The sequence below is a fragment of the Mustelus asterias genome, chromosome 14 (assembly GCF_964213995.1).
Source record: "Mustelus asterias chromosome 14, sMusAst1.hap1.1, whole genome shotgun sequence".
Taxonomy (NCBI): domain Eukaryota; kingdom Metazoa; phylum Chordata; class Chondrichthyes; order Carcharhiniformes; family Triakidae; genus Mustelus; species Mustelus asterias.
In genome coordinates this window covers 17,320,243-17,346,110 of record NC_135814.1, presented here as the reverse complement: position 1 = coordinate 17,346,110, position 25,868 = coordinate 17,320,243, and the positions used below count along the sequence as shown (strand labels likewise).

The following is a 25,868-nucleotide window of genomic DNA, read 5'->3' as shown; positions in this document are numbered from 1 at the left end:
AAATTGCTGCTTCTTCCTGTGTGTTTTCAAGGCACTGGCTGCAGGATTGGGTTCAAAGGACTGACCGAAGTTAATCTAGCCAATCAATTGAAATAATCAGACTAAGGGTTACCCAAAGGAATGCTAATCACAGCCAACACCACCTGCAGGTACAGGCCTGGGACGCGAACCACCAGCCTTGTAAATTGACTCTGTGCTGAATTCATGGTGTAGTTTATATGTGGCCAGTCAGATTGCGAATCAAACAGGCGGCATTTTCCTTTACCCCTTTGCAAAACTTTTCAAACCAAATTAATCCACACAAAATGGGTGATGCAGAGCGAGAGAAGTAAAGTAAATGTAATTTTTTTTTGCCATTCAGCTTAGAAAAATCCACCAGGGCCACTGGGTAATGTTTCTCATGGTACAAACAGACAGAATTGCAGAACTCAATCCCCCCGCCCCCCCAAAAAAATCAGTAAATATCCTTGTAGAAATGGAATTTCACTTATTCAATCATGATAAAGTAATGGCTCTAAATATAAACTGATGGAGCTTCAGAATATGACCCCCAGAACATTGGTAAAGGTCCTGGAATTGTGTAATAAAAGTAGAATTTGACTTATTCAGCTAGCATAAACTACGGCCTTGAGTTTACCATTATTTTCTTCTGTTGCCATGGAAGGTAAGCACTTTGCGATAGTAAATGTTGGGAGATCAGCAACCTTTCATAGAATCTTAGAATTCGTACAGTGCAGAAGGAGGCCATTTGGCCCATCGAATCTGCACCCACCACAATCCCACCCAGGCACTGCAACCCCACATATTTACCCTACTAATCTCCCTGATGCTAGGGTTAATTTAGCATGGCCAATCAACCTAGCCCGCACTGCTGCTTCACAGCTCCAGGGATCTGGGTTTGATTCCCGGCTTGGGTCACTGTCTGTGTGGAGTTTGCACATTCTCCTCGTGTCTGCGTGGGTTTCCTCCGGGTGCTCCGGTTTCCTCCCAAAGTCCAAAGATGTGCGGGTTAGGTTGATTGGCCAGGTGAAAAACAAAATTGCCCCTTAAGAGTCCTGGGATGCATAGGTTAGAGGGATTAGCGGGTAAATATGTAGGGGTAGGGCTTGGGTGGGATTGTGGTCGGTGCAGACTCGATGGGTCGAATGGCCTCCTTCTGCACTGTAGGGTTTCTATGATTTCTATGATCTTTGTACTGTGGGAGGAAACTGGAGCATCCGGAGGAAACCCACGCAGACATGGGGAGAACGAGCAAACTCCACACAGGCAGTGACCCGAGGCCAGGAATCGAACCCAGGTCCCTGGCGCTGTGAGGCAGCAACGCGAACCACTGTGTCACCGTGGCACCTTCAGATCTTGCTGGGAGACTGTGCTATATACTGTGTCAGTAAGTGGCAAACTGCCCTTGAGCGATATCACTGAAAGCAACACAACGGCGAGCAATTCACCAAAGATCCTTGGCCAGCACCTTCCAAACCCACGACCACTTCCATCTAAACGGACAAGGGCAGCAGATACATGGGAACACCACCACCTGCAAGTTCCCCTCCAAGCCACTTACCGTCCTGACTTGGAAATATATCGCCGTTCCTTCGCAGTCGCTGGGTCAAAATCCTGGAATTGCAGTGAGTTGACACACAATCCTAATGGCTTTGTGGGTCAACCCACAGCATGTGGACTGCAGTGATCAAGAAGGCAGTTCACCACCATCTTCTCAAGGGCAACTAGAGATGGGCAATAAATGCTGGTCAGCCAGCGACGCCCATACCCCACGAATGAAGCAAAAAGGAGTGTCATATCTCACTGTGGAGGTATTGCTAATTGAAAAAATGCATTGCAAAAATTCAGGCCCCAGTCGACACCGATAGAAAGCCTCTCCAATATTAACGAGAATGGTGGAAGAGGCCAAAATCAGGAATCACCGCCAACAAGGCACCTACCATTTCCAAGGGGGCAGGAATGGGCCTGGATCGGGATTCGCACATGAGCGTTTGTGGAGGCAGCTGCCCATACAAATCAGCAGCTGACGCCACTCATGTCTAATTTTGGTAACCCAGGTGTGTGAAGCATCATTATGCACAGGCCAGTCCTGGTAGGAGCAGGTGTAAACTTTGTGGAGTCATTAAACTCCTGCCCTTTACGTTATTGGAAAAAAGTCTGCAGTGTTTAAAACAAACACTGCTTGTTATTTCACTCTGTCTGATCGCTCTTGTCACATAAGCCTGAGGTTATTGAATTAGCGCTGCACGACTGATTTCACAACCTTCTTTTATCACAGTAGGGTGCCTTCCATTTCACAGTTTGATTGACGGCTCCAAATGCTTATAGGCCCTTGAAATGAGCCTATGAACTCTAATGCTTGCCTTCATAGGGAATTGTCCATTTGAATGAAATCTTTGCACGGATATGGATGTAGTTGAAGAATGTAAATGTAGTAAACAGGTTGTTATGAACAAGATTGGTTTTTTGTTACTAAGGTCTACAATAGGTACTCAGGACTCTACTTTATTCAATCTCAGCATTGGTCCTGAGTCCTGTCCATAATGGCTACTCAGTGATTTGGCATAGTAGGTAAAGGTGCAAGGGTGCTAGGTGAGGTGGAGCGGGGGGGTGGCGGGGCGGTGGGGGGGAGAGGGCACGGTTGATACAAAGTTGACAGAGGACTATAAATGGCTATGGGGGTGGGTAGAAAGGCATCAGTTGACAGGTCCAAATTCCCCACAATCTCAGTCCACCACCAAAACAATGCCTTTCATCTGTTGGGATTTTCATAAAGCAAGCAAACATTTGGGCCACTAGTCTTTCAGCTGTTAATTGAGCCATTAACTGGGGAGAGATAAGGCGGTAGAGAAGGACAAATATAGTGGTGGAGGTGACCAATGGAGGTAACTGTCATTAGTTACACTATAGGGGGACACGTATCATTAGATCAGCCAACGAGGACAGTCAGCTAAATGACTACCGTTCAATGTGGACAGGAGTCTCAAAAATCTATGGGTCGAAATTCAGAGCTAGCCTGAATCCTGGATTTAAAGTTTATTTATTAGTGTCATAAGTCGGCTTATATTGACACTACAATGAAGTTACTGTGAAAATCCCCCAGTCGCCACACTCCGGTGCCTGTTCAGGTACACTGAGGGAGAATTTAGCATGGCCAATCCACCTAACCTGACTGGTCAGTGGAACAGCACCTTGTTTACCTGGAACCAACAACCGCTTGGGCCTCTAGAGGTTTAACTCTGGTACCCATCTGGCCAATGGTGGAAACTCCAATGGCTTGTTGCCATTTGGGTGGGAATCCAAGGACTTCTGGCTCTCTCAACGATGCCCTGCAGGTGAGGGGGCAGGCAGAAAAATCTTCCAAAACTCTCATTCTTCATCAGGATTGTTTCTTTAGACAGAACCTACCCCACTCAAGTGGGGCCTTCATGTGACCTACTGGAGGCCCATAGTCTTACTGTCACAGAGCGTAAAGGTCTCACAACCAGGCCATTGACAGGGCAATGGTTGAAAGAAAATTTCCAGCTTGGAGTTCCTCAGGCCTAGTTTCAGTCCCTCGGCATCACTGGCTTCATAAACAGCAGAACTTCTTACTACCCCTTACACTGCCCAGCAGGAATTCCTGGGCTGTCCAGGTCCCGGCCAAATGGCCCTTAACCAACAGTCTGATGGGAGTTGCAGTGTGCCAGAAGGGAAGCAATTGGCCTCAGGATCACTATGATCACAAGCATTCCAGAAGCCGAAGGATATGATGGTGTCGTGGTACTGTCAATGAACGAGTAATCCCGAGGCTCAGGCTAATGCTGTTGGGACAAGGGTTCAAATTTTGTACTTAAATTTAACTAAAAATCCTGGAATTCAAAGTTAGTCTCAGTAATGGTGACCACGACAACTATTATTGTTTTAGAAACCCATCTGGTTCTCTCATGTCTTTTAGCTTTACCCGGTCTGGCCGAAGAGTAACTCCCGTCCCACAGCAATGCAGTTGATTCTTAAGTGCCCTCTGAAATGGCACATCAAGCTACTCAGACCTAGGGTAACTTGGGATGGGCAACGAATGCTGGCATTGCCAGCAACAGCCACACCTCATGAAAGAAAGATAAAGAGCAGATGGTTCCATTGCTAGCAAAATACTTACAGCTGGGCTTTATAGCTTAATAATGATCTTACTGGGTCATGTGATGCAATGGCAAGCGCAGGTGCATTAACCATCAATTTTCACAGAAAGTTCCAAAAATTAATTATTCATATTTGCCCTCAAGAGAAAATTGTCACTTGCATTTCCACCAACTTCTGGAAATTAGTCATGAAACAGAGTCACCTATTGCTCCCGGACTAAATATTTATTATTAGGTTTTCAAGTTTTAGAATACAGGTGGTTGCATCTGGCTCATACAGGCATTGAACCCACAACCTTGGCATTATTAGCAACGCACTCTAACCATCTGAGCATTTTTTTATTCATTCGTGGGACATGGGTGTCGCTGGCTGGCCAGCATTTATTGCCCATCCCTAGTTGCCCGAGGGCAGTTGAGAGTCAACCACTTTTCTGTGGCTCTGGAATCACATGTGGGCCAGAGCAGGTAAGGACGGCAGATTTCTTTCCCTAAAGGACATTAGTGAGCCAGATGGGTTTTTCCGACAATCGACAATGGTTTCATGGTCATCAGTAGATTCTTAAATCCAGATTTCTTTTACTGAATTCAAATTCCACCATCTGCTGTGGCGAGATTCGAACCCGGGTCCCCAGAACATTAGGTGACTTTCAGGATTACTAGTCTAGCGATGATACCACTAGGCCATTGCCTTAACTGCCCATCAGGTGTGTCTTAAAATTCCAGGATCTGTCAGTCTCTGCAATTTGTTGACAAATTAAAATTACCAATGCTACATCAGCACAAAACAAGTTGACTAAAAGTCAATTGCCTGTAAACAGTCGCAGTAACTACTTTTGGTATTTATGGATTGGATTTGGTCCAGTTGACTGAAACTCAACACCATCCTGATGCGAATAGAGTTGAGCCTGCTTCCACTGCACCGAATTTGTTGCATATTTTACTGTATCCTTTTAGGAAGAGGCATAAATACTGTCCATTGGATGGAAGAATCCAAGTAGAACTGATGTATTTAGGTTTCAGACAAGGCAGACTGATTGTGGGAGAGTGATGAATTTGGTTTGCTGCATCTCCTTATGAAAATTTCGCTTATTTAAATTTCACTGACTGTGACAGAGAATAATTCCTGATTAAATTGCTCGTGACATTTCTGTATCCTTGACAATTGTGGGTAGGGGAAACATTCTGATGTGCGCCGATGTTTATCCAATGCTATTTGGCTTAGAATACAAATGGGCTTAAATGGCCATTGTTGTTTGGTTAATGTAACCAATGAGTCACTTCACTGTAATTTTAAGCACGGATGTGCATGAGACTAAATGGTCAAATATGGGTGCAGATGAAATTCAGTCTGGTAATAAGCAGAGCTCTGAAAAACTTTCATCAACTGCGTTGGTCCAAGTGTAGCCGTCTACACAAATGCCGTCACAATTCAAGAAGGCAGCTCACCACCACCTTCTCGAGGGCAACAAGGGATCTGCAATAAATGCTTGCCAGCCAGTGACACCCATGTCCCACACAAACCAATAAAAGAATCAATGAGTTAAATATAAGGTTGGCAATCTGGAGTCTGCAGGAGTAAAAGTTTAATTTCATAGCATATTGCTGGGGGCAAAGTGCGAGAAAAAACATAGGGGCATTTAAAAAAAAATTTTCTTTGAACACTTTTGTTAGTGAGTTATAAAAATCTCGGAGTGGGGATAAAACCATTGTCAATTGTTGGAAAAACCCATCAGGTTCACTACTGTCCTTGAGGATAAGGAAATCTGCCGTTCCCTTCCCTGGCCTGGCCCGACATGTGACTACAGAGCCACAGCAATGTGGTTGACTCTCAACTGCCCTCTGAAATGGTCTAGCAAGCCACTCAGTTCAAGGGCAACTAAGGATGGGCAATAAATGCTGACCAGCCAATGATGCCCATGTCCCATCAAATAATTAACAAAAAAATGCTGCTTGAATGACAGTCAATAGTCATTCAATCTGATACTGTCAACTCTGTATGCTTTCCGATTGGTCGGGGAAAGCACCGACCTACAAAGATGGATATGTTGGACAGCCAATGGCAGGCAGGGTGGGGGCGGAGCTGATGGTGAGGGAGGTTCAAGTTTAAGTTTATTTATTATTGTCTCAAGTAGGTTTACATTAGCGCTGCAATAAAGTTACTGTGAAAATCCCCGAGTCGCCAAACTCTGGCGCCTGTTCGGGTACACTGAAGGAGAATTTAGCACGGCCAGTGCACCTAACCAGCACATCTTTTGGACTGTGGGAGGAAACCGGAGCACCTGGAGGAAACCCACGCAGACACACGGAGAACGTGCAGACTTCGCACAGTCACCCAAGCCAGGAATCGAACCTGGGTCCCTGGCGCTGTGAGGCAGCAGTGCTAACCACTGTGCCACAGGGAAGGTCATGTGATGAACCTTTCAAGAGGACATCCAACAAGAGTGACTCTGTCTTGATGACTTAAAAGAGAAAAGAATGCAGGTCTGAATTTTGGAAAAGTAGTCGGGAATGATGCTGGTCAGCCTTTGAAAGAGTCAATTCCTCAGGTGTAACCTTCATTGGCAGAGTTCTGGTGAAGGATGTCAAGCCACCTGCAGCCATGTTTAATGTTTCACTCACACACTGATGGCGGGCTTTCCTGGCATCGTTGGTCCCGAAACCGGATATTCCGGCCCGAAGTCAACAGACCGCCCCCCCCCCCCCCATCCCATGGTCCGCCCCTCGCCCGCTCCGATTCCTGTGGCAGACGAGGCGGTAAAATTCATCCCTGGGAGTTAAAGACTCAGTAAAAGTGACCACAATGTGAAGTAGATTTCTTTTTTGCTCCAAACATTTTAAACCGTTATCTATTTCCGGCATTTCTTAGATTACAGTGTTTATTCATGTTGGGATTGAAAAATTTATTTTTCAAAATACTTCTCAAAGCCTAGGTATTCTTGGGTGACCATCTCCGAGCCAAGAATTGAGATTGTCCCAAGACTGCAATGCTTAGGGGAGGTCATTAAAAAGCATTGCACACGGGCCAGGGGGAAAAAAAAACAAGAGTCAACACAATAAAGGCCCTGTTGTGCTGGTAATAAAGTGCTCGTTTTCTGATCCGACACTCCCAGATCAGAGTGTTGGGACCCTGGGCTCTGTTAGTTCAACCTGCCTGCCTCCCTCAGCTAACTGGGGCTTTTTGATGGAGTGCCTTACTGTTGCATAAACAAGAGGCTCTATTTTTGGTTGAGCTGTTTAAAAAAAAAACAAGCCTTCTGCTAGCTAACGTGGGCAGTTCGTTAGCAGCCTTCACGGAGGAGCCAGCCAGCCAGAGGTGAAATTGTGGGTTACTTTCTAGAAAAAGCTGCCCAGGCTGGGCGTCAGTTAGGATATTACAATTATCCCTGGCTTCCCCAAGCTAGGGAGTTGTAAAGTCTCTGAGGCTTCCAATTCCCCAAATGGTGGACAGCGCATGTGTGGGAGTGTGGGCTGTTTTGCCTATTACAAGGATGTGATTGCACTGGAGAAAGTGCAGAGGGGATTCACCAGAAATTTCCCTTGGCTGGGGTGCTCCAGCTATGAAGAGAGGCTGGTCAGGCTGGGGTTGTTTTCCTTACAGCAGAAAAGGCGAAGGGCAGTGGGGGGTATACCTGATCAAGGTGTACAAAATTATGAGGGACGTATATAGGGTAGATAGGAAGAAACATTTTCCCTTAGTAGAGGGGGTCAATAACCAGGGGGCATAGATTCAAGGTAAGGGGCAGGAGGTTTAGAGGGGATTTGAGAAAAAGAAGATGGTGGGAATCTGGAACGCACTGCCTGAAAGGGTGTTAGAGGAGGGAACCCTCATGACATTTAAGCAGCATTTAGATGAGCACCTGAAACACCGTACAAGGCTATGAACCAAGTGCTGGAAAATGGGGTTAGAATATAGAGCATTTGATGGCCAGTGCAGACTCGATGGGCCAAAGAGCCTCTTGTTGTGCTGTAAAGCTATATGACGATGACTGCAGTTCAATCATCCAATTGCAATCATTGGGAGAAGAACTGCTCTGGTTGCTATGTGCAGTTGCATCATTAACACACACAATAAAAAAAAATTGCGTGTTTGCAACTGTGTTACACACAATGAGTAAAGGAGGCATTCGGACATGCTCTGGGTTTGCACGTGAGGTATTTATGCAAGGTGTCCTAAGATGATTCGGAGCTGTATGGCGGCAAGCAAGTCTGTACCTTGTACAGAGGGAGGGAGAACAATGTAGAACATTGGAAGTAGCAGGAAACAAGAGAAAGCTCATTTGTAAAAGTGGACGCACCAGAGATTCTTCTGACCACAAGTTGCTCACCTCAGTTGAGGAGAAGACCCACCCCAAAAAATGGACAATCTGCACCTGGGACATCCTCTGGTGATGATGGGGATGGCAATCATCTTTTAGTTTGATCGAGGTACATCCCACCAGGTAGGCAAAAGAGGAAATACAAGTTGGAATGGGACAGGGGAAGAGTACATTGAATAAAGCCTCACTTGGGGTTCAAATCTTTTCCTTCAGTTGAGGCCTGAAACATGTAACTTGTAACTGCAACTTTTTTCTACCTGATATAAGCCTAAAGAAAGCAATGGTCATGGGACAACAAATCTGCTCATTGGTCACACTGAATAACTCTCCGCTGGAAATGGTTGGTAAATTCTGCTCGTGTTGCAATATCACTTAAAGAGAATATGCAAATGGAGAATATGCAATTGTGGAACCAGGATGTAAAGTAGCATGGAACCAGCAGGCCCTGTTCCTATTAATACTGGCTGTAGTGGCTGTTGTGTATGCTGCATCTCCAGTGCAGAGCCTTTTGTTGAACTCTTTTGTAATGTAATAGTTCTAGTTTTCAAATAAGTACCAATTCCGTGTATGACTGGTGAGTTTCTGTAAAAAAGCTAGAAACACAACATGCTACCTCGGGCCCATGGTGTCAGATAATCTTGTCTCTTCATGCAGAATTCAATATGCATAGAGGGAAAGCAGATAACACCTTTGACCTGCTCACAAAGCACGCGTGAAATGTCAAGCTGACTCTTAGGACCAAGATGTGGATTTATGAAACCTGTTTCCTCAGAACCTTGCTGTATGGTTGTCAAACATGAAGAACTGGCAACTACCAAGAAAGGAAGTGCAACAACTTTCATCTTCACCATCTGCAGCTCATTCTGTGCATGACAAAAATCACAACTTTAAAAAAATTCATTCAAGAGATGTGGGCATCACTGACTAGACCAGCGTTTCTTGCCTGTCCTAATTGCCCTTGAGAAGGTTATGGTGCGCTGCGCTCTTAAACCGCTGTAGTCCATGTGGTGTAAGTACACCCACAGTGCTGTTGGAGAGGGTGTTCCAAGATTTTCATCCAGTGACAGTGAAGGAACAGCAATATATTTCCAAGTCAGCATGGTGAGTGGCTTGGAGGGGAACCTCCAGGTGGTGCTGATCCCATGTATCTGCTGCCCTTGTCCTTCCAGGTGGTAGTAGCTGTGTGTTGGCAAGGTGCTGCGTCAGGCACATTAGTGAGTTCCTGCAGTGCATCTTGTAGATAGTATACATTGCTGCCACTGTGCGTCAGTGGTGGAGGGAGTGAATGTCTGTGGATAGGTTGCCAATCAAATGGGCTGTTTTGTCCTGATTGCTGTCAAGCTCGATTGGAGCTGCACACATCCAGGCAAGTGGAGAGTTTTCCATCGCACTCCTGACTTGTACCTTGTAGATAGTGGATAGGCTTTGGGGAGTCAGGAAGTGAGTTACTCACTGCAAGATTCATAGCCTCTGACCTGTTCTTGGCGCCCCAGTATTTATACGACTGGTCCAGTTCAGTTTCTGGTGAACAGTAACTCCCAGGACATTGATAACAGTCCTCTCCAAGGCAAATCTGTCAAATATGTTGGCACTCAGCAAGCAGAGGCAACCTTGCTGTCTCGGGCATGTTCATAGGATGGTCACAAGACAGTGGCATACCGAAGAATTTTCTGTATGGGGAGGTAACCAGAGCTCGATAACCAGCAGGATTTCTGAAGCTGCCCTTCTGGGTTGCTTGCAAGCCTGACATGAAGGCTCTGAACATAAGCTCCCACACCTAGGAGCCATGAGCTGATGACAGGTGACATCGTCTGTGGGCTGGCGTGGACCACCATGACTATCAGTGGCTGCGGTGTTCTCTACCTTTTATTTCTTTATTATCTTTCTTTATTTTTCTTTTCCGCCCCCACTCTTTCCCCCTATTTTATACCCCCTTTCCATAGCTATTCTCCTCCTTTGCTTCCCCTTTCCTCCGTTTTTCTCAATCTTACCTCCCCCCCACTCCCCTCCCACCCCCCCCCCATCACCCCCCAACCGCCCCCCCCCCCCCCCCCCCCCCGCCCCCCCCCCACCCCCCCCACCACCACCACTACCACATCTTCATCTGTCACAGCTTACCCTCTGATTTCAGCTTCTCTGCCGTTTGGCCATTCACACCGTCTATTCTCTTAGGTGCTGCCGTCAGCAGCCTTTTACCATGGTTTCTGTGGCTATGACTGATCTTTCATTCCCTCCCCCTGCAGTATAAATATCTCCCACTTTCTGTGCTTTTCAGCTTTGACAAAGGGTCATCTGGGACTCGAAACGTCAGCTCTTTTCTCTCCTTACAGATGCTGCCAGACCTGCTGAGATTTTCCAGCATTTTCTCTTTCGGTTTCAGATTCAGATTCAGCATCTGCAGGAATTTGCTTTTATCCAGTGGCCAACACCTGATAACCACATCACACACAGCACTTGTGGCAGATCCTGCCTCTCACGTATTGGTCTCTTTGGCCAGCAGTCAAAAGAGTTTGATATAAAGCTACCCCATCTCCAACGGGATCTGATTTGCTGCATGTCCATCATCTTACATAGACGATAGAAATATAGAAACTCGAAGCAGGAGTAGGCCATTCGGGCCTGCTCCGCCATTCATTTTGATCATGGCTAATGATCGAATTCAATATCCCAATACGATAGGGGGCCAACAACAATGATGTATGAAAATTACAGCAGAAACAATAAGTGTACAATAGCGATAAAGAATATACATGCAGCGTATACCTACCCATGAATCGTGTGAATGGAGTGAGGCTCATAATGGTACCTTCCCTCATGATGTCGCATGTCAATCGGTATGGGCGTGTGGAATGCCGGAAAAATGTGGTGCGAGGCTGAAATAAAGGAAAGGAGGCGTTAAAAAAAATAGGTGCCGTACAAAGTGTAAAGAAAAAGTTCAAAGGCAACAGTTCCCATAAAGCTGTGGATATTTCAGAGTGGGAGCATGTTCACTGGAAAGGGAGATGAGGAGTTTCATGACCGCTATTGGCTCAATAAGAAAAAGAGAAGCAGAATTAATAAATAATCAAAGTCATTCACAGCATTCCTACATCACAAACATTAAAGGCCTCCAACTGGGTTTCTGACAAAGACCTGCAGCTACACGCGCTTTGAACTCTTTAAGATGGTAGGAAGTGTGAAAGAAACTGGTGCAACGGACTCAAACAGAACATGACAGGGCTGGGAGAGTGTAATCACAGGTCGGAATCAGCACTGAATGCAATAACTGGGCTGATCCAGTGCTGCGTGTGGAAGGTTTGTGTTGGGAGTGCGTGGTGTGGGGAGGGGAGAGTGGCACAGGGAGGGGAGTGTTGTGGGGAGGGGGGAGTGGTGTGGGGAGGGGAGAGTGGCACAGGGAGGGGAGAGTGGCACAGGGAGGGGAGAGTGGCACAGGGAGGAGAGAGTGTTGTGGGGAGGGGAGAGTGGTGCAGCGACGAGAGAGAAACCTGACTTGGCACCCCACAGTACGGATGTTAATGGGGCATTCGGACAGGACTGGGGTTGTTAAGACAACCGAAGCCACTTCAGCTGGCTTCTAATCAGACAGATGATGCCCAAATCTTTGGGGGATTAAGTACAGGGGATTCAGACTGATCATGTTAAAGAATTACATCAAGCGCAGCCCAATTACATCTGAAATAGTATGCGAGGTTCAGCGCATCTCAGCTGAAAAGTGGCTGCAAAGTAAATTACAGCCCCCCCTGTCAACTCTTCCTTGCTGTTGCCCATGCCTCGGATGATGCCTGCCTACCCTTTGGTTACTGAAACTGCTGAAGCAAAGCAAAGTGTATTAGAGTCCCCCAGCTTTCCATTTATCATACAATCTCCTGCTTTGATAGTTCAGTAAACTCTGCTCAGCTCACTATTAACGTTTACCTGTCAAAGTACAAACCATGCCCAGAGACTGACAGACACCTTAATCGTGAAAAGCAGCTCAATCAGTCTTTACATAAGGTTCAAAAAATTAAGCATTAGTTTTCTCCCTCTCTCTCTCTCTCTCTCGTGCAACGTGGTACAAAAGGCTGAATATTCCTTGCCTCGTTCATCTCAATTCTGAAAGGTTTTTGCATCTCACTGTACAAAACGCTAATATCAGGAGCGTCAGAAAAGTCATGGAGTGAAGCGAAGACTTCGGTGAGGAAAATAGGTGAACTCTGCTTCAAGTCAATGGTGTTGACCCAAATTGAATTTCACACTTGCTGCTGGATATGTCAAGAGTTTTTTTTTGTCGGATTCGCATTTTCTACCGCACTCTCGACCGAGCGCACAGGGTCAAGCCTCCTCTGCCTCGCTCAACAACCCAAAGTGTATCAAACAAATTAACTGGGGGCTTTGACAAGTCAGGGGTCTGGCCACTTCACCACGGATACACGATGCCACCAGTATAATGGGCCTCTGTTTTAGCATCCCAGACACTGAGTGGGTGCAGGCAAAACAGCTTCATTCAACTCGCAGCCGAAGTTAATGCACCATTATGAATGGTCAGGGCGAAGAACAGAGGAGAATTACTCTTGAATAGGAGGAAGGGGTGGGTGGTTGGGGAGGGGAGGGGGGAGGAGGTGGGGGCATGGATGTTCTGAAAGTAGTTAAACCTTGGTCATAAAAACAGGACAGTTGAGTGGATCGGAGCAAAGAGGGAGGGAGGGAACTCAACTCGACAGCAGCAACACATCAACGGTCTAAACCTTTCAGGGTAAACCTCGTGTCAACTGTTTGAGGGTAAACTTATCTCAGTTACTCTGTGCTATTAACCATTTCAGGGTAAATCTCTCTAAGTTACACTGCGCTAATTAACCATTTCAGGTAAATCTCTCGGTTACACAGTGTGTTATTAACCATTTCAGGGTAAATCTCTCTCGGTTACACAGTGTGCTAATTAACCATTTCAGGTAAATCTCTCGGTTACACAGTGTGTTATTAACCATTTCAGGGTAAATCTCTCTCGGTTACACAGGGTGATATTAACCATTTCAGGGTAAATCTCTCTCGGTTACACAGTGTGTTATTAACCATTTCAGGGTAAATCTCTCAGTTACACTGCGCTAATTAACCATTTCAGGTAAATCTCTCGGTTACACAGTGTGTTATTAACCATTTCAGGGTAAATCTCTCTCGGTTACACAGGGTGATATTAACCATTTCAGGGTAAATCTCTCTCGGTTACACAGTGTGTTATTAACCATTTCAGGGTAAATCTCAGTTACACAGTGTGCTAATTAACCATTTCAGGGTAAATCTCTCTCGATTACACAGTGTGCTAATTAACCATTTCAGGGTAAATCTCTCTCGATTACACAGTGTGCTAATTAACCATTTCAGGGTAAATCTCTCTCAATTACACAGTGTGCTATTAACCATTTCAGGGTAAATCTCTCTGTTACACAATGTGTTATTAACCATTTCAGGGTAAATCTCTCTCGGTTACACAGTGTGCTAATTAACCATTTCAGGGTAAATCTCTCTGTTACACAATGTGTTATTAACCATTTCAGGGTAAATCTCTCTCAGTTACACAGTGTGCTAATTAACCATTTCAGGGTAAATCTCTCTCAATTACACAGTGTGCTATTAACCATTTCAGGGTAAATCTCTGTTACACAATGTGCTATTAACCATTTCAGGGTAAATCTCTCTCGGTTACACGGTGTGTTAGTAACCATTTCAGGGTAAATCTCTCTCAATTACACAGTGTGCTATTAACCATTTCAGGGTAAATCTCTGTTACACAATGTGCTATTAACCATTTCAGGGTAAATCTCTCTCGGTTACACGGTGTGTTAGTAACCATTTCAGGGTAAATCTCTCTCAATTACACAGTGTGCTATTAACCATTTCAGGGTAAATCTCTCTCAATTACACAGTGTGCTATTAACCATTTCAGGGTAAATCTCTGTTACACAGTGTGATATTAACTATTTCAGGGTAAATCTCTCTCGGTTACACAGTGTGCTATTAACCATTTCAGGGTAAATCTCTGTTACACAGTGTGCTATTAACTATTTCAGGGTAAATCTCTATCGGTGACACAGTTTGATTTACATTTCTCAAGCTGAATCTCCTTCAGTTATCAATATGTTGACTTCAGGCCACAACCTGGACTGGATAATTCCAGCAACTCCTGTGAGGAAAAGTATTGTTGACTGATTTCCAAGTGAAAAGATTGAAACTAGTATTCTTTGAATGGACTTTTAATTATTAATATTAATTAGGGAAAAGTCAGAGTGATAGGAGAAGGTTTTAAGAAATTGCTTCATATGTAAGTAATTTTATCATCAAATGCAATGGCTGAAACTTTGGGCTGAATTTACACTGAGGGTGTGTTTTGGCGCCATTTAAATGTGTTCGGTGGGGCGGGAGCAGGGAGGCTTTAATTTTCCTGGCCACAGCTCATTAATTAGTTTGAGGCTGGATTTCCTTCTGTCTCTGGACAACGTCCCACCCTCTCAGAGAGCCAATCGAAGGCCACAGCTCTGTACCCCAGCAGTCCAAAGCAGTGGCGTCACCTTGTACTTCAGGTGGTCCAGGAGATTGAGCTCAGGATTGGACCCCTGGTCAGTCCTAGATCTCTCTGGGATCATAGATTCATAAGATATAGGAGCAGAATTAGGCCATTCGGCCCATCAAGTCAGCTCTGCCATTCAATCATGGCTGATATGCTCCTCATTCCCATTCTCCTGCTTTCTCCCCAGGGTCAGGCTGACAGGCCTCTGCAAGTCAGACTGTGGGGCTGGGGGGGGAGATGTACATGGTGACATGTTGGATAAAGCAGAGGGACAGGATGGAAGTGAGAAGGCAAAGGGGAGAGTAATGGGAGAGGGGGAGTAGGACGCGTCCGATTGACACAGGGGGCCCAGGAAGGGGGCATCCCCACTTTCACTGACCAGCAGCCCGCAGAGTGATACCTGCCAGGCTTCGCATGGGTCACAAGCCTCTCGCACAGACTGTTATATCGAAGCAGCATCAGGGTGAGGACTGTAACTGCCCACTTAGGATCTCAATTGGGTTTCGGGCAGGCAGTCTCCCCAACGTCATGGAGGGGCGGGTGCACTGTCTGTGGACGTGCCACCGATGGCACAGCGCCCTAATTTACAGGTCCACCCATCTGTTTTCATGCCTGCAGACAATGTGTAAAATTCTGCCCACTCGTATGGGATGCAACAGATTTGTGGTCTTTTTTCTGAGAATCAGAAACTACATTCCCATTCCAATGTTGTGAGATCATAAGACCATAAGACATAGGAGCAGAATTAGGCCACTCGGCCCATCGAGTCTGCTCCGCCATTCAATCATGGCTGATATTTTTCTCATCCCCATTCTCCTGCCTTTTCCCCATAACCTCTGATCCCCTTATTAATCAAGAACGTATTTATTTCTGGACAGATAGAGCAGGAGGCCATTTGGCCCATTGTGCTTGTGCCAGCTCTTTGAAAGAACCTTGCACAGGCCTGCTCTTTTACCCCTATCCCTGCGCAATTTTCCATTTCAATTCCACTCCCAAATCCTTTTCAAATTGGTTTTTACCACCCTTTCAGCTAGTGCTCTCAAGATCTAAACATTCATTGCATTAAGAAACATCATCCGACCTAACTACTATCTGTTTTTTGCCAATTATCTGAAATCTATGTCCATGGGTTTCTCGTTCTCCAGCTATTCTTTACCATTTTTCCTTTGTTGCTGTTTATATATGGAAAAGGGCAGCACGGTGGCACAGTGGTTAGCGTTGCCGCCTCACAGTGCCAGGGACAGGGGTTCGATTCCCAGCTTGGTCACTGTCTGTGTGGAGTTTGCACGTTCTCCCCGTGTCTGCGTGGATTTCCTCTGGGTTCTCCAGTTTCCTCCCACAGTCCGAAAGACGTGCCTGGTTAGGTGCATTGGCTATGCTAAATTCTCCCTCAGTGTACCCGAACAGGCGCTGGAGTGTGACAACTGGGAGATTTTCACAATAATTTCATTGCAGTGTTAGTGTAAGCCTACTTGTGACAATAATAAAAATAAATAAAGGGTGGAGTTATTCCAATTTAGAAATTCTAATGAAGTTGATTATTTATTCGAGCCACAAGTAGGCTTACATTAACACCGCAATGAAGTTACTGTGAAAATCCCCCAGTTGTCACACTCCGGCGCCTGTTCGGGTACACTGAGGGAAAATTTCGCATGGCCAACGCACCTAACTATGAGGGTAACTATGAGGGTAGGTTCAGGGCGGGGGGTGGAGGATTGCAGGCAGTGGGGGAATTTGACAAATATCAGATCTACAGCGATGCAATCTTTCACAAGAACACCCTCTGGGGCTTTCATGAAAGTTCATGTCAGATCACACATGATCAATAGGGCAGTGAGTGTATAGTGCCACCAATCACAACACTGAGTGCAGCTTCTCCAAGCCTGGTGAACCTTGCCAACAGGTACATGCCCTTCCTGAGCTGCCTGCAATAACTCCTCAGAATTCAACATTTTCCACAAAAAAATCAAAGCTCAAATCAAAGCAACCTGTTGTTCTGCAGCACTGGCGACTTTACTGGAGATCATTTTATAACAGAATTCTCAAAATATGTGTTCAGTCCACTTATCTTTTATAGCTATTCTTTCTTGGGCTGTGGGCATAGCTGGCAAGACCAGAATTTGTTGCCCAGCTCTAATTTCCCTTGAACTGAGTGACTTGCTGGGCCATCTCGGAGGGCAGTCAACCACATTGCTGTAGATCTGGAATCACACACTAGGTATGGACAGCAGATTTCCTTCCCTTAAGGGCATTAGTGAACCAGATGGGTTTTGTGATCACCATTACTGAGAATAGCTTTCTGTTCCCGAGTTTATTATTTGGATTTAAGCTCCGACAGCTACCATGGCGGCATTTGGACCCATGTCTCTAGAATCCATATCAACATCCTGGGGGTTACCACTGAGCAGAGACTTAACTGCACCATCCGTATAAATACAGTGGCTACAAGAGCAGATCAGAGGTTAGGAATCCTGTGGTGAGTACATCACCTCATGGCTTCCCACAGCCTATCCACCATCTACAAGATGTGGAGATGCTGGTGTTGGACTGGGGTGGGCACAGTAAGAGGTCTGACAACACCAGGTTAAAGTCCAACAGGTTTATTTGGAATCACGAGCTTTCGGAGCGCTGCTCCTTCCTCAGGTGAGGAAGGAGCAGCCACTCACCTGATAAAGGAGCAGCGCTCTGAAAGCTCATGATTCCAAATAAACCTGATGGACTTTAACCTGGTGTTGTGAAACTTCTTACTGCCCACAATATACAAAGCACATGTCAGGAGTGTGATGGAATACTCTCCACATGCCTGGATGAGTGCAGCTCCAACAATGCTTGAGAAGCTCAATATCATCCAGGGCAACACAGCCCACTTGGTTGGCACCTCATCCGCAAAACGTTCACTCCCTCCACCAAGACACAGTAGCAGCAATGTGTACATCTCCAAAATGTGCTGCAGGAACTCACCAAGGCTCCTGCAACCACACCTTCCAAACCAACGACCACTACTATCTAGAAGGACAAGGACAGCACACACATGGGAACACCACCACCAAGCCAGGAGGTTCCCTTCCAAGCCAGTCACCATCCTGACTTTCTGGTTGTTATCACAGCTTGGTATGGCTCCTGCTCTGTCCAAAACCGCAAGAAACTACAAAGGGTCATGAACGAAGCCCAGTACATCACTCAAACCAGCCTCCCATCCATTGACACTGTCCACACTTCCAGCTGGCTCAGAAAAGCGGCCGGCATAATCAAGGACCTCACGCAGCCCGGACATACTCTCTTCCACCTTCTTCCATCGGGAAAAAGACACAAAAGTCTGAGGACACGTACCAACTGACTCAAGAACAGCTTCTTCCCATTGCCATCAGACTTTTGAATGGACCTACCTCGCATTAAGTTGATCTTTCTCTACACCCTAGCTATGACTGTAACACTACATTCTGCACTCTCTCCTTTCCTTCTCTATGAACGGTATGCTTTGTCTGCATAGCACGCAAGAAGCAATACTTTTCACTGTATACTAACACATGTGACAATAATAAATCAAATCAAATCAAAAAAGACTTGCAAATATATCGCTGTTCCTTCACTGTCACTGGATCCTTGAACTCCCTTCTTAACAGGAATACCTGCACCAAAGGAACTGCAGTGATTCAAGAAGGCAGCTCACCACCATCTTCTCAAGAACACTTAGGGATAGGCTGGACTATCCTGTGATGCCCACATACCTCAAATTAATAATTAAAATGAGCCTGACCTTCTGGCTTGCTGATCCACTGACACTAGCTTACACCACCATCTTCCCCCTGAAATACATGACTATACAACATTCATGTTCATTATAGCATATGGCATTGTGGTGTTAGCAAGTAGGAATAGGAGTAGCCCATTCAGCCCTTTGAGACTGTTCTGCCCTTCAGTTAGATTATGGCTGATCCATACTTTAGCTCCACCTAATTGTCTTGGTCCCACACCCTCAACAACCTTGCCTAACAAAAACCCATCAATCTGATGCATTGCAATTTTTAGCCTCACATAGTTTCTGGAGAGAGATTTCCATTGCCCCGATTATATGAAAGTCTGCAGAAATTAAGTTGTCAGTCCCCATCATTTCAAAGTAGTATTTTACTATCTTGCTCTCTCACAGCGACCCAATACAAAGCAAATCTCCCAATTTCCAAATCTACAGGATCTACTTGCCCCATAGCAGGATGGCCAGGAAGCTAATCTTACCGGCCGCTCACACCCCGCTGCCACGGCCAGCAAGGACGGAGCATTTGGTGCTCAGCCAAACCTCCGTTCACCGCGACAGGACCAGAAAATCCCGCTGGCATGAATGGACGGAGAATTCCCCTCTCCAAGTTCGGAAGAGGAGACATACAGGGCGGAATTTTACGGCCCCGCTCGTCCCGAAACCATAAAATCCAGCCCAAGGTCAATGGACCTTCCTATTGTCCGCCCCTCACCTGCTCCGATTCCCGTGACGGGCAGGGTGGTAAGATTCCGGCGTCAGACGCGAAACATTGGCGGGACTTTCCTTGCTCACCCCAAAACTGGAAAATCCTGCCCGAGGTCAACGGACCTTTCCATGGTCCGAACCTGGCCCGCTCCGATTCCCGTGGTGGGCAGAATGGGAAAATTCACCCCGTTAACTCTGTTTTTTCCACAGAATCCCTACAGTGCAGCAGGAAATCATTCGGCCCATTGATCCGGCACCAACAACAATCCCACCCAGGCCCTATCCCCGCAACCCCATGTATTTATCCTGCTAATCACCCTGGCACTAAGGGCCAATCCACCTAACCCACACATCTTTGGACTGTGGGAGGAAACCGGAGCACCCGGAGGAAACCCACGCAGACACGGGGGGAATGTGCAAACTCCACACAGCCACCCAAGGCCGGAATTGAACCCGGGTCCCTGGCGCTGTGAAGGCAGCAGTGCTAACCACTGTGTCACCGTGATGCCCCACGCAGCATCTGTGGAGAGTTTCTTGTGGAAAGTTTCTCTCTCCACGGACGCTCCTGAGTTTTTCCAGCATTTTCTGCTTTTATTTCAGATTTCCAACATCCGCAATATTTTGCTTTTATCGTTCTGGTCGGTAAACTTGTCTCTGTTCTTTTCTGAGACAGCATCCTCCCATTTTCCATCTTGCTTTCCATTCCTCCCCTCCCCCTTCATCCAACAGGCAAGATTAAGGACTCACCGTGTGAGTAATTGCATTGTGGAGTTGCCACTCCGCAACTCCATGGCGTGTTTTAAGCACAGTACCCACACAACACCTCTAATCTACATCATGCTTAAGGAGCTCCGCACTCGAATTTGGAAGCCCATTTATCAGACTTGAATTTCCAAATGGTGCAAGTCAGTTTGATGAACAACCCAAGGTGGTAGGTCACTGAGCACCTGTCGCTGCATTGACCTGAGATGGCCAGAGGCAAAGTCCGAGGTCTAAAACCCATCCAAACTGGTCGAATTCAGAAACAACTACGAGTCTCATCCTTGCTATAAATCCTTAACCCTTTCACACAAAGAATCTAATCTATTGACCAGAGACAGAGGAATGAAACAAAAGCAAAGCAAATCAAACAGCTGGCTGGTAAAAAAGAGTTTTTTTTTTCTTTTTAAACTGTGATTTACATTGTGTCAGCGACATGGTTATTTGAGAAGTGGGATTTTAACAGAGCATTACACTGCAGTCATGATCGGGCAAATCACCGTGTTAACAGAAAAATAACTTCAATACATTTGACGACACCCACTGACCAATTGAAGAATGGATCCACTAGATCTAGCAAGTGAACTATGTTGGTTCCACCCATCAGACAATCATTTCAAATGCCGGTTTAGAGGTGGGGGTGCCTTAGCTCCAGTTGGAGGTGCATAGAAAGGGAAGACAGATTTCACATAGCATCTTGTTATAGGGGCTCAAATTGTTAAATTGTGAGGATGTGACTTTTATATTATTTTGCGTTTAGAAGATTAATTGCCATAAGGTATGGCTATAAGGGCACAGTTTCTATTCCAGCATCTGCACTATTTTGCTTTTAGAATCATAGAGTCCCTACAGTGCAGAAGGAGGCCATTCAGCCCATCGAGTCTGCACCAACCACAACCCCTATTCCCATTCCCAATGGGCGGATGCTGTCTTAGAAAAGAACAGGGACAAAGGACACATCAGTAGTTTACCAGCCAGAACACAGACCCTATTCTCATAACCCCATGCTAGTCCCCCTGACACTAAGGGGCAATTTAGCATGGCCAATCCACCTAACCCGCACCTCTTTGGACGGTGGGAGGAAACCGGAGCACCCGGAGGAAATCCACACAGTCAGGGGAAGAACATGCAAACTCCACACAGACAGTGACCCAAGCCGGGAATTGAACCCGGGTCCCTGGCGCTGTGAGGCAGCAGTGCTAACCACTGTGCCACCGTGCCGCCCACAAATCAAAGTGAACATTATGGGCAGGTAGTTGAGAGTTCTGTTATAAACAATCTCAATAAAGTCGCCAGTATTCAGAACAAGTTGTTTTGATTCAAGTTTTGTTTTGTCAAGAATGTTGGCTCGGATTTTACCACCCCTCCCACCACGGGAATTGGAGGAGGCTCAAGTAATGACTTTAATGAGGCCCATGATGTGGACCTCTTAGAATATGAGCTCCCTGATTGAGGCAGTAATGGATTGCCCAATTAGGGAGTCCTGCAGATGTACATCATGTGGTGTGTCAGAGTTACTGGCACTCCGAGTTTATACTCTGTACGAGGAAATACCTATCTGAGCATTGCCGACTTTGTAAATAAATCTAAATTTGGTGAAGAGACATCAGCCTCGGAGGAGTTATTTCAGCTCAAGTATACACTATCATAGACTGGATGGGCCGAATGGTCTGTTTTTGTACTGAATGAGGAGTCTGGGTCTATACTCGATGGAGTTTAGAAAAATGAGGAGGGATCTAATTGAAACTTACAGAATACTGAGCGGCCTATATAGAGTGGGTGTGGAGTGGATGTTTCCACTCGTGGGAGAGGCTAGAACTTGAGGTCACAACCTTAGAGTGAAGGGACACTCCTTTAAAACTGAGATAAAGAGGAATTTCTTTAGCCAGAGGGTGGTGAATCTGTGGAACTCATTGCCACAGAGGGTTGTGGAGACCAGGTCATTGAGTGCCTTCAAGACAGAGATAGATGGGTTCTTGATCAATAAGGGGATCAGGGGTTACGGGGAGGAGGCAGGAGAATGGGGATGAGAATCATACCAGTCATGATCGAATGGTGGAGCAGACTCGATGGGCCAAATCACCTAATTCTGCTTCTATATCTTATGGCATTATGGTCTTATATCCTGTACAATCCTACGCTGAAGTTGCCACATCACCAATTCTCCTCAGCAATACTAGTCCTGGCGTGCAAGTTTCAAAGTTATGCAGTTTAACTGCAGCAAACACCAAAGAGTAAGGGATGAAAGAACCCACAAAATTATTCCTCATTCTAAAACTCTGTTTAAAGGTAGACACTGCAAACCTTCTTGCAAACATCCTTCATTTTTTGGATTAAGCCGAGGGTTAGCCATTACAAATCCTACAGCAAACATTCTTCATTTCAGGATTGACCCTTCAAGGAGGGGGTGACAGAATCTATAGTAAATATTTCTCTTTTTAGGGTTGAACCAACAAGAAGAGGTGACATACTACAGTAAACATTCCACTTTTTAGGAGTTCCGTTAACACAGAATCTTAAACACTCTTAACGGCCAAACGGGTTCAGATCTCTGAAAAATTGAAATACAAGTGAAGTTTGCATAAACCTCTTCCAACTTATTTCTTCTGTGTTTGCTTTAAGTCATCTCAAAGTGGGGAGAAACATAAATACGGTCTCAATTCCGTTCTAATTTTATTCCATATTAAACACATCCCCTTGGCGGTGACTGTTAAAGCCACGAAAAAAAAAGGGAAGCGAATCGCTGACAATAGGGATCCTCTTCGCAGCCTCTTCAAAGCACGAGGCAGCTCAGGCTGTCCGCTGTGGGTTAGAAGGTCCTGCAATCAGAGGGGGGTGGGGGGAGTTGACAGAGCGAGCTTAGTTCATCACCCAGACAGTTCACATTGTTCTGGCTCATCCAGATGAACAAAAGTTAGGCACTCTCGTGGGTTCAAGGGGTTACATTTACCTGATTTACCAGGGCAAATCCCCTCATGGCAATTTCAAATGGAATGCAACGCGTTCGGCAGTCGGGAAGAGCCAAGTTAAGAGCGGTTACAGTTGCTGTGAGATTATGACCCGACAAACTTTATTTTGGGGGGGGGGAAAAGTGACCTTTAATGTTCCGCGACTCAGCAGCTTGGATATTCTCTCTGTTTTAAAAGGCGATGAGTGGGCATTTTTAATTAGTCAAACAGAGTCTTGTGCTTTTCATTCCCTCTTTGCAATGTAAGGTGGGGATGTTTAGCACCTATATCACAATAAAGTTTATTTATTTTATGTCACAAGTAGGCTTACGTTAACACTGCAATGAAGTTGCTGTGAAAATCCCCTAATCTTCACACTCCGTCACCTGTTCGGGTACACTGAGGGAGAATTTAGCATGGTCAATGCACCTAATCAGCACGTCTTTCAGACTGTGGGAGAAAACTGCCCCCCCCCCCCCTCCCCCCACGAGCATTCCTGCAATAAGCACACCATTTGCTGGTGTCCTGTACTTCAACCTTGTCAGGAAGCAGCCAGACAATAATAATTTCCTATAGGGCCGCCTCTCAGAGTAATTAAAAAAGTTTTTCTGGCTCAACTGAGGAATAGAGGAAATGAGACTCATTCAGGAAATTCCTGAAGAATAAGCTGGCATTGGTCCTAACGATACATGAACTGGTTACATGTGCCAGGTCAGTTTCAGTGACAGAACATCAAGGGACTCTATACTCAGACTGTGCCTCTCCCAGCAGCCGACTATCAGAACCTAGCGATGGGTACAATGGTCTTTTGGCGATAGATCCCCTCCCACCCTTGCTTCTTAAAAGATGCCTCAAATGAAGCAACTTCAATTCTCCTGTAAGAATTAAACACAGGGGTCTCAGTCCTGCTTTTTACTTAACTGACGCTGGATGAATTTTACATTTCACGTTGTGGGAAAGTGCCGGTGCTAGAAACGGAACATTCGCCCCCTCAGCTTTTAAAGCAACAACAATCGCTTGCATTTATATAGCACCTTTCAAGCAGAGCTTTCCAGATCGTAACAACTCTCCCCATTTCGCCTCGGTCTCTTTTGCTAATGACCCTAATTAGGGCGGGATTTTCCAGCCTCGCTCACCCCGAAACCGGAAAATCCCATCCAAGGTCAACGGACCTTTTCCATGGTCCGCCTCCTCGCCCGATCCGATTCCCATGATATGCGGGGCGGTAGAATTCACCCCTAAACCTCTGCACTTTACCAACCCTCCTGTCAGTGGAAACAGCTTTGCTTCAGTTACCCAATCGTTCGCGATTTTGAACATCTCTATCAAACTTACCCTTGGGGGCTGCGGGGTGGGGGGCGGGGGGGGTGGGGGGGATGTAATTGGCCAGATCCACGTTACACATGGGGATGGGCATTGTACGAGAGTGGATAAAACCTTTTGGGGTGGGGGTCAATTTGAATCTAACACTGCCAAGCAGAAACTACCAGGTCGTGCCGAATGGCGGTCGTACATAACACTTGATGAATTTTCCCTCAATTGTCCGGTATGGCAAAGTACACACAGTGATAACGTGCTCCATCTTGAAGAGCACACATCGGCTGGTATTTTACCACCTCGCTCAGGCGAGGCTTGTGAAAGCCTGCCCGAGGCCAACTGAGAATTCTGTTTTGTGAGACGCGCCCGCCCCGATTCCAGGGAGGGCCTGGTGGTAAAAGTCCGGCAACCATGCTGGGAATGCAGCAATGAACTGTGATACCAAGCTATTTGCTCAAGTTTCCCTTTAGACAGTAACATCTCTTAAATTAGTTCGGTTCAAAAAAATAAATACTTTTAATTCCACAAGCTTAATGCTCCTCAAACCACGTTAATTAGAATTGGTCAGCTATGGAATGTTATAATTGTACGGACCATCTTCCACTTAGGCCTTTTTAATGCAGTAATGTAATGACAAGCTTATCGGGCTAATAATCAAAATGCAGAAACAAATCATTCTCAATGGGCTGAATGCGCACATTTGTTACTGCAGTATTTGTAATGTCAGTGGCAATGCCACGTGTTGCAATGTATGCCAACCTGGGTGTGGGTGATTCACTCAAGCATTTCTCTTCCAAGTCAATAACAGAATAAAGGTTTGCATGAAGGAGGTTTGTCACTCTCTTTTCCAGTCTTTCTGTGATCCACGGAGGGCTCTTTGCCCAAGTGCTCCACGTGTTTCAGCTGCTGGTCATGTAAAGGTAGAGGGCCCGATTTTACCAAAACTTCACGTCAGTTTTCGGGCGTGAAATCACGGTAAAGTTGGGCGTCGGGCCTATACCGCGATCTGCACCCGATTCCAAGCAGGTCGTGGCTTTACCGACACCCGATTCAGGTGCAGGTCCGGCCTACGCCCGAATCGGGCAGCCCGGCGATTTAAATGCATTTGCATACATTCAAATCGACGTAAAGAACCGCGCGCCCAACCCTACTGCCAAATCCCACTTTACCGTCTTCTGGCCTGCTCCGCATCCGCGCTGTAAGCGACCTGCAAAATAAAAGTCTGAAGTCGTCGCTGCAGCTTCCGAAGAGCGGGGTCAGAGCCTCCAACGGCTCTCTGACCCAGGTCGTCCTCTGGTTGCGGGGTGGGTGGTGGGAGGAGGTGGGGGGGGTGAGACCCAGATCATCCTCTGGTCGGCGAGGGGGGAGGGGTCCGCTGCCAGTCTGCGGCCGATCGGTGGGGAGGGAGGG

General features: G+C 46.2%; 1 protein-coding gene across 2 annotated transcripts in view; it reads right to left on the bottom strand.

Moving 5' to 3' along the window:
• The window catches only part of gli2a (GLI family zinc finger 2a), a 433,016-nt gene that overhangs the window by 138,256 nt on the left and 268,892 nt on the right, over nt 1-25,868 (bottom strand). For both annotated transcript variants that reach the window (XM_078227922.1, XM_078227923.1), the window contains one exon: nt 11,202-11,307. In XM_078227922.1, coding sequence (XP_078084048.1) covers nt 11,202-11,307 — 106 coding nt within the window. The remainder of the gene's footprint in view (nt 1-11,201; nt 11,308-25,868) is intronic.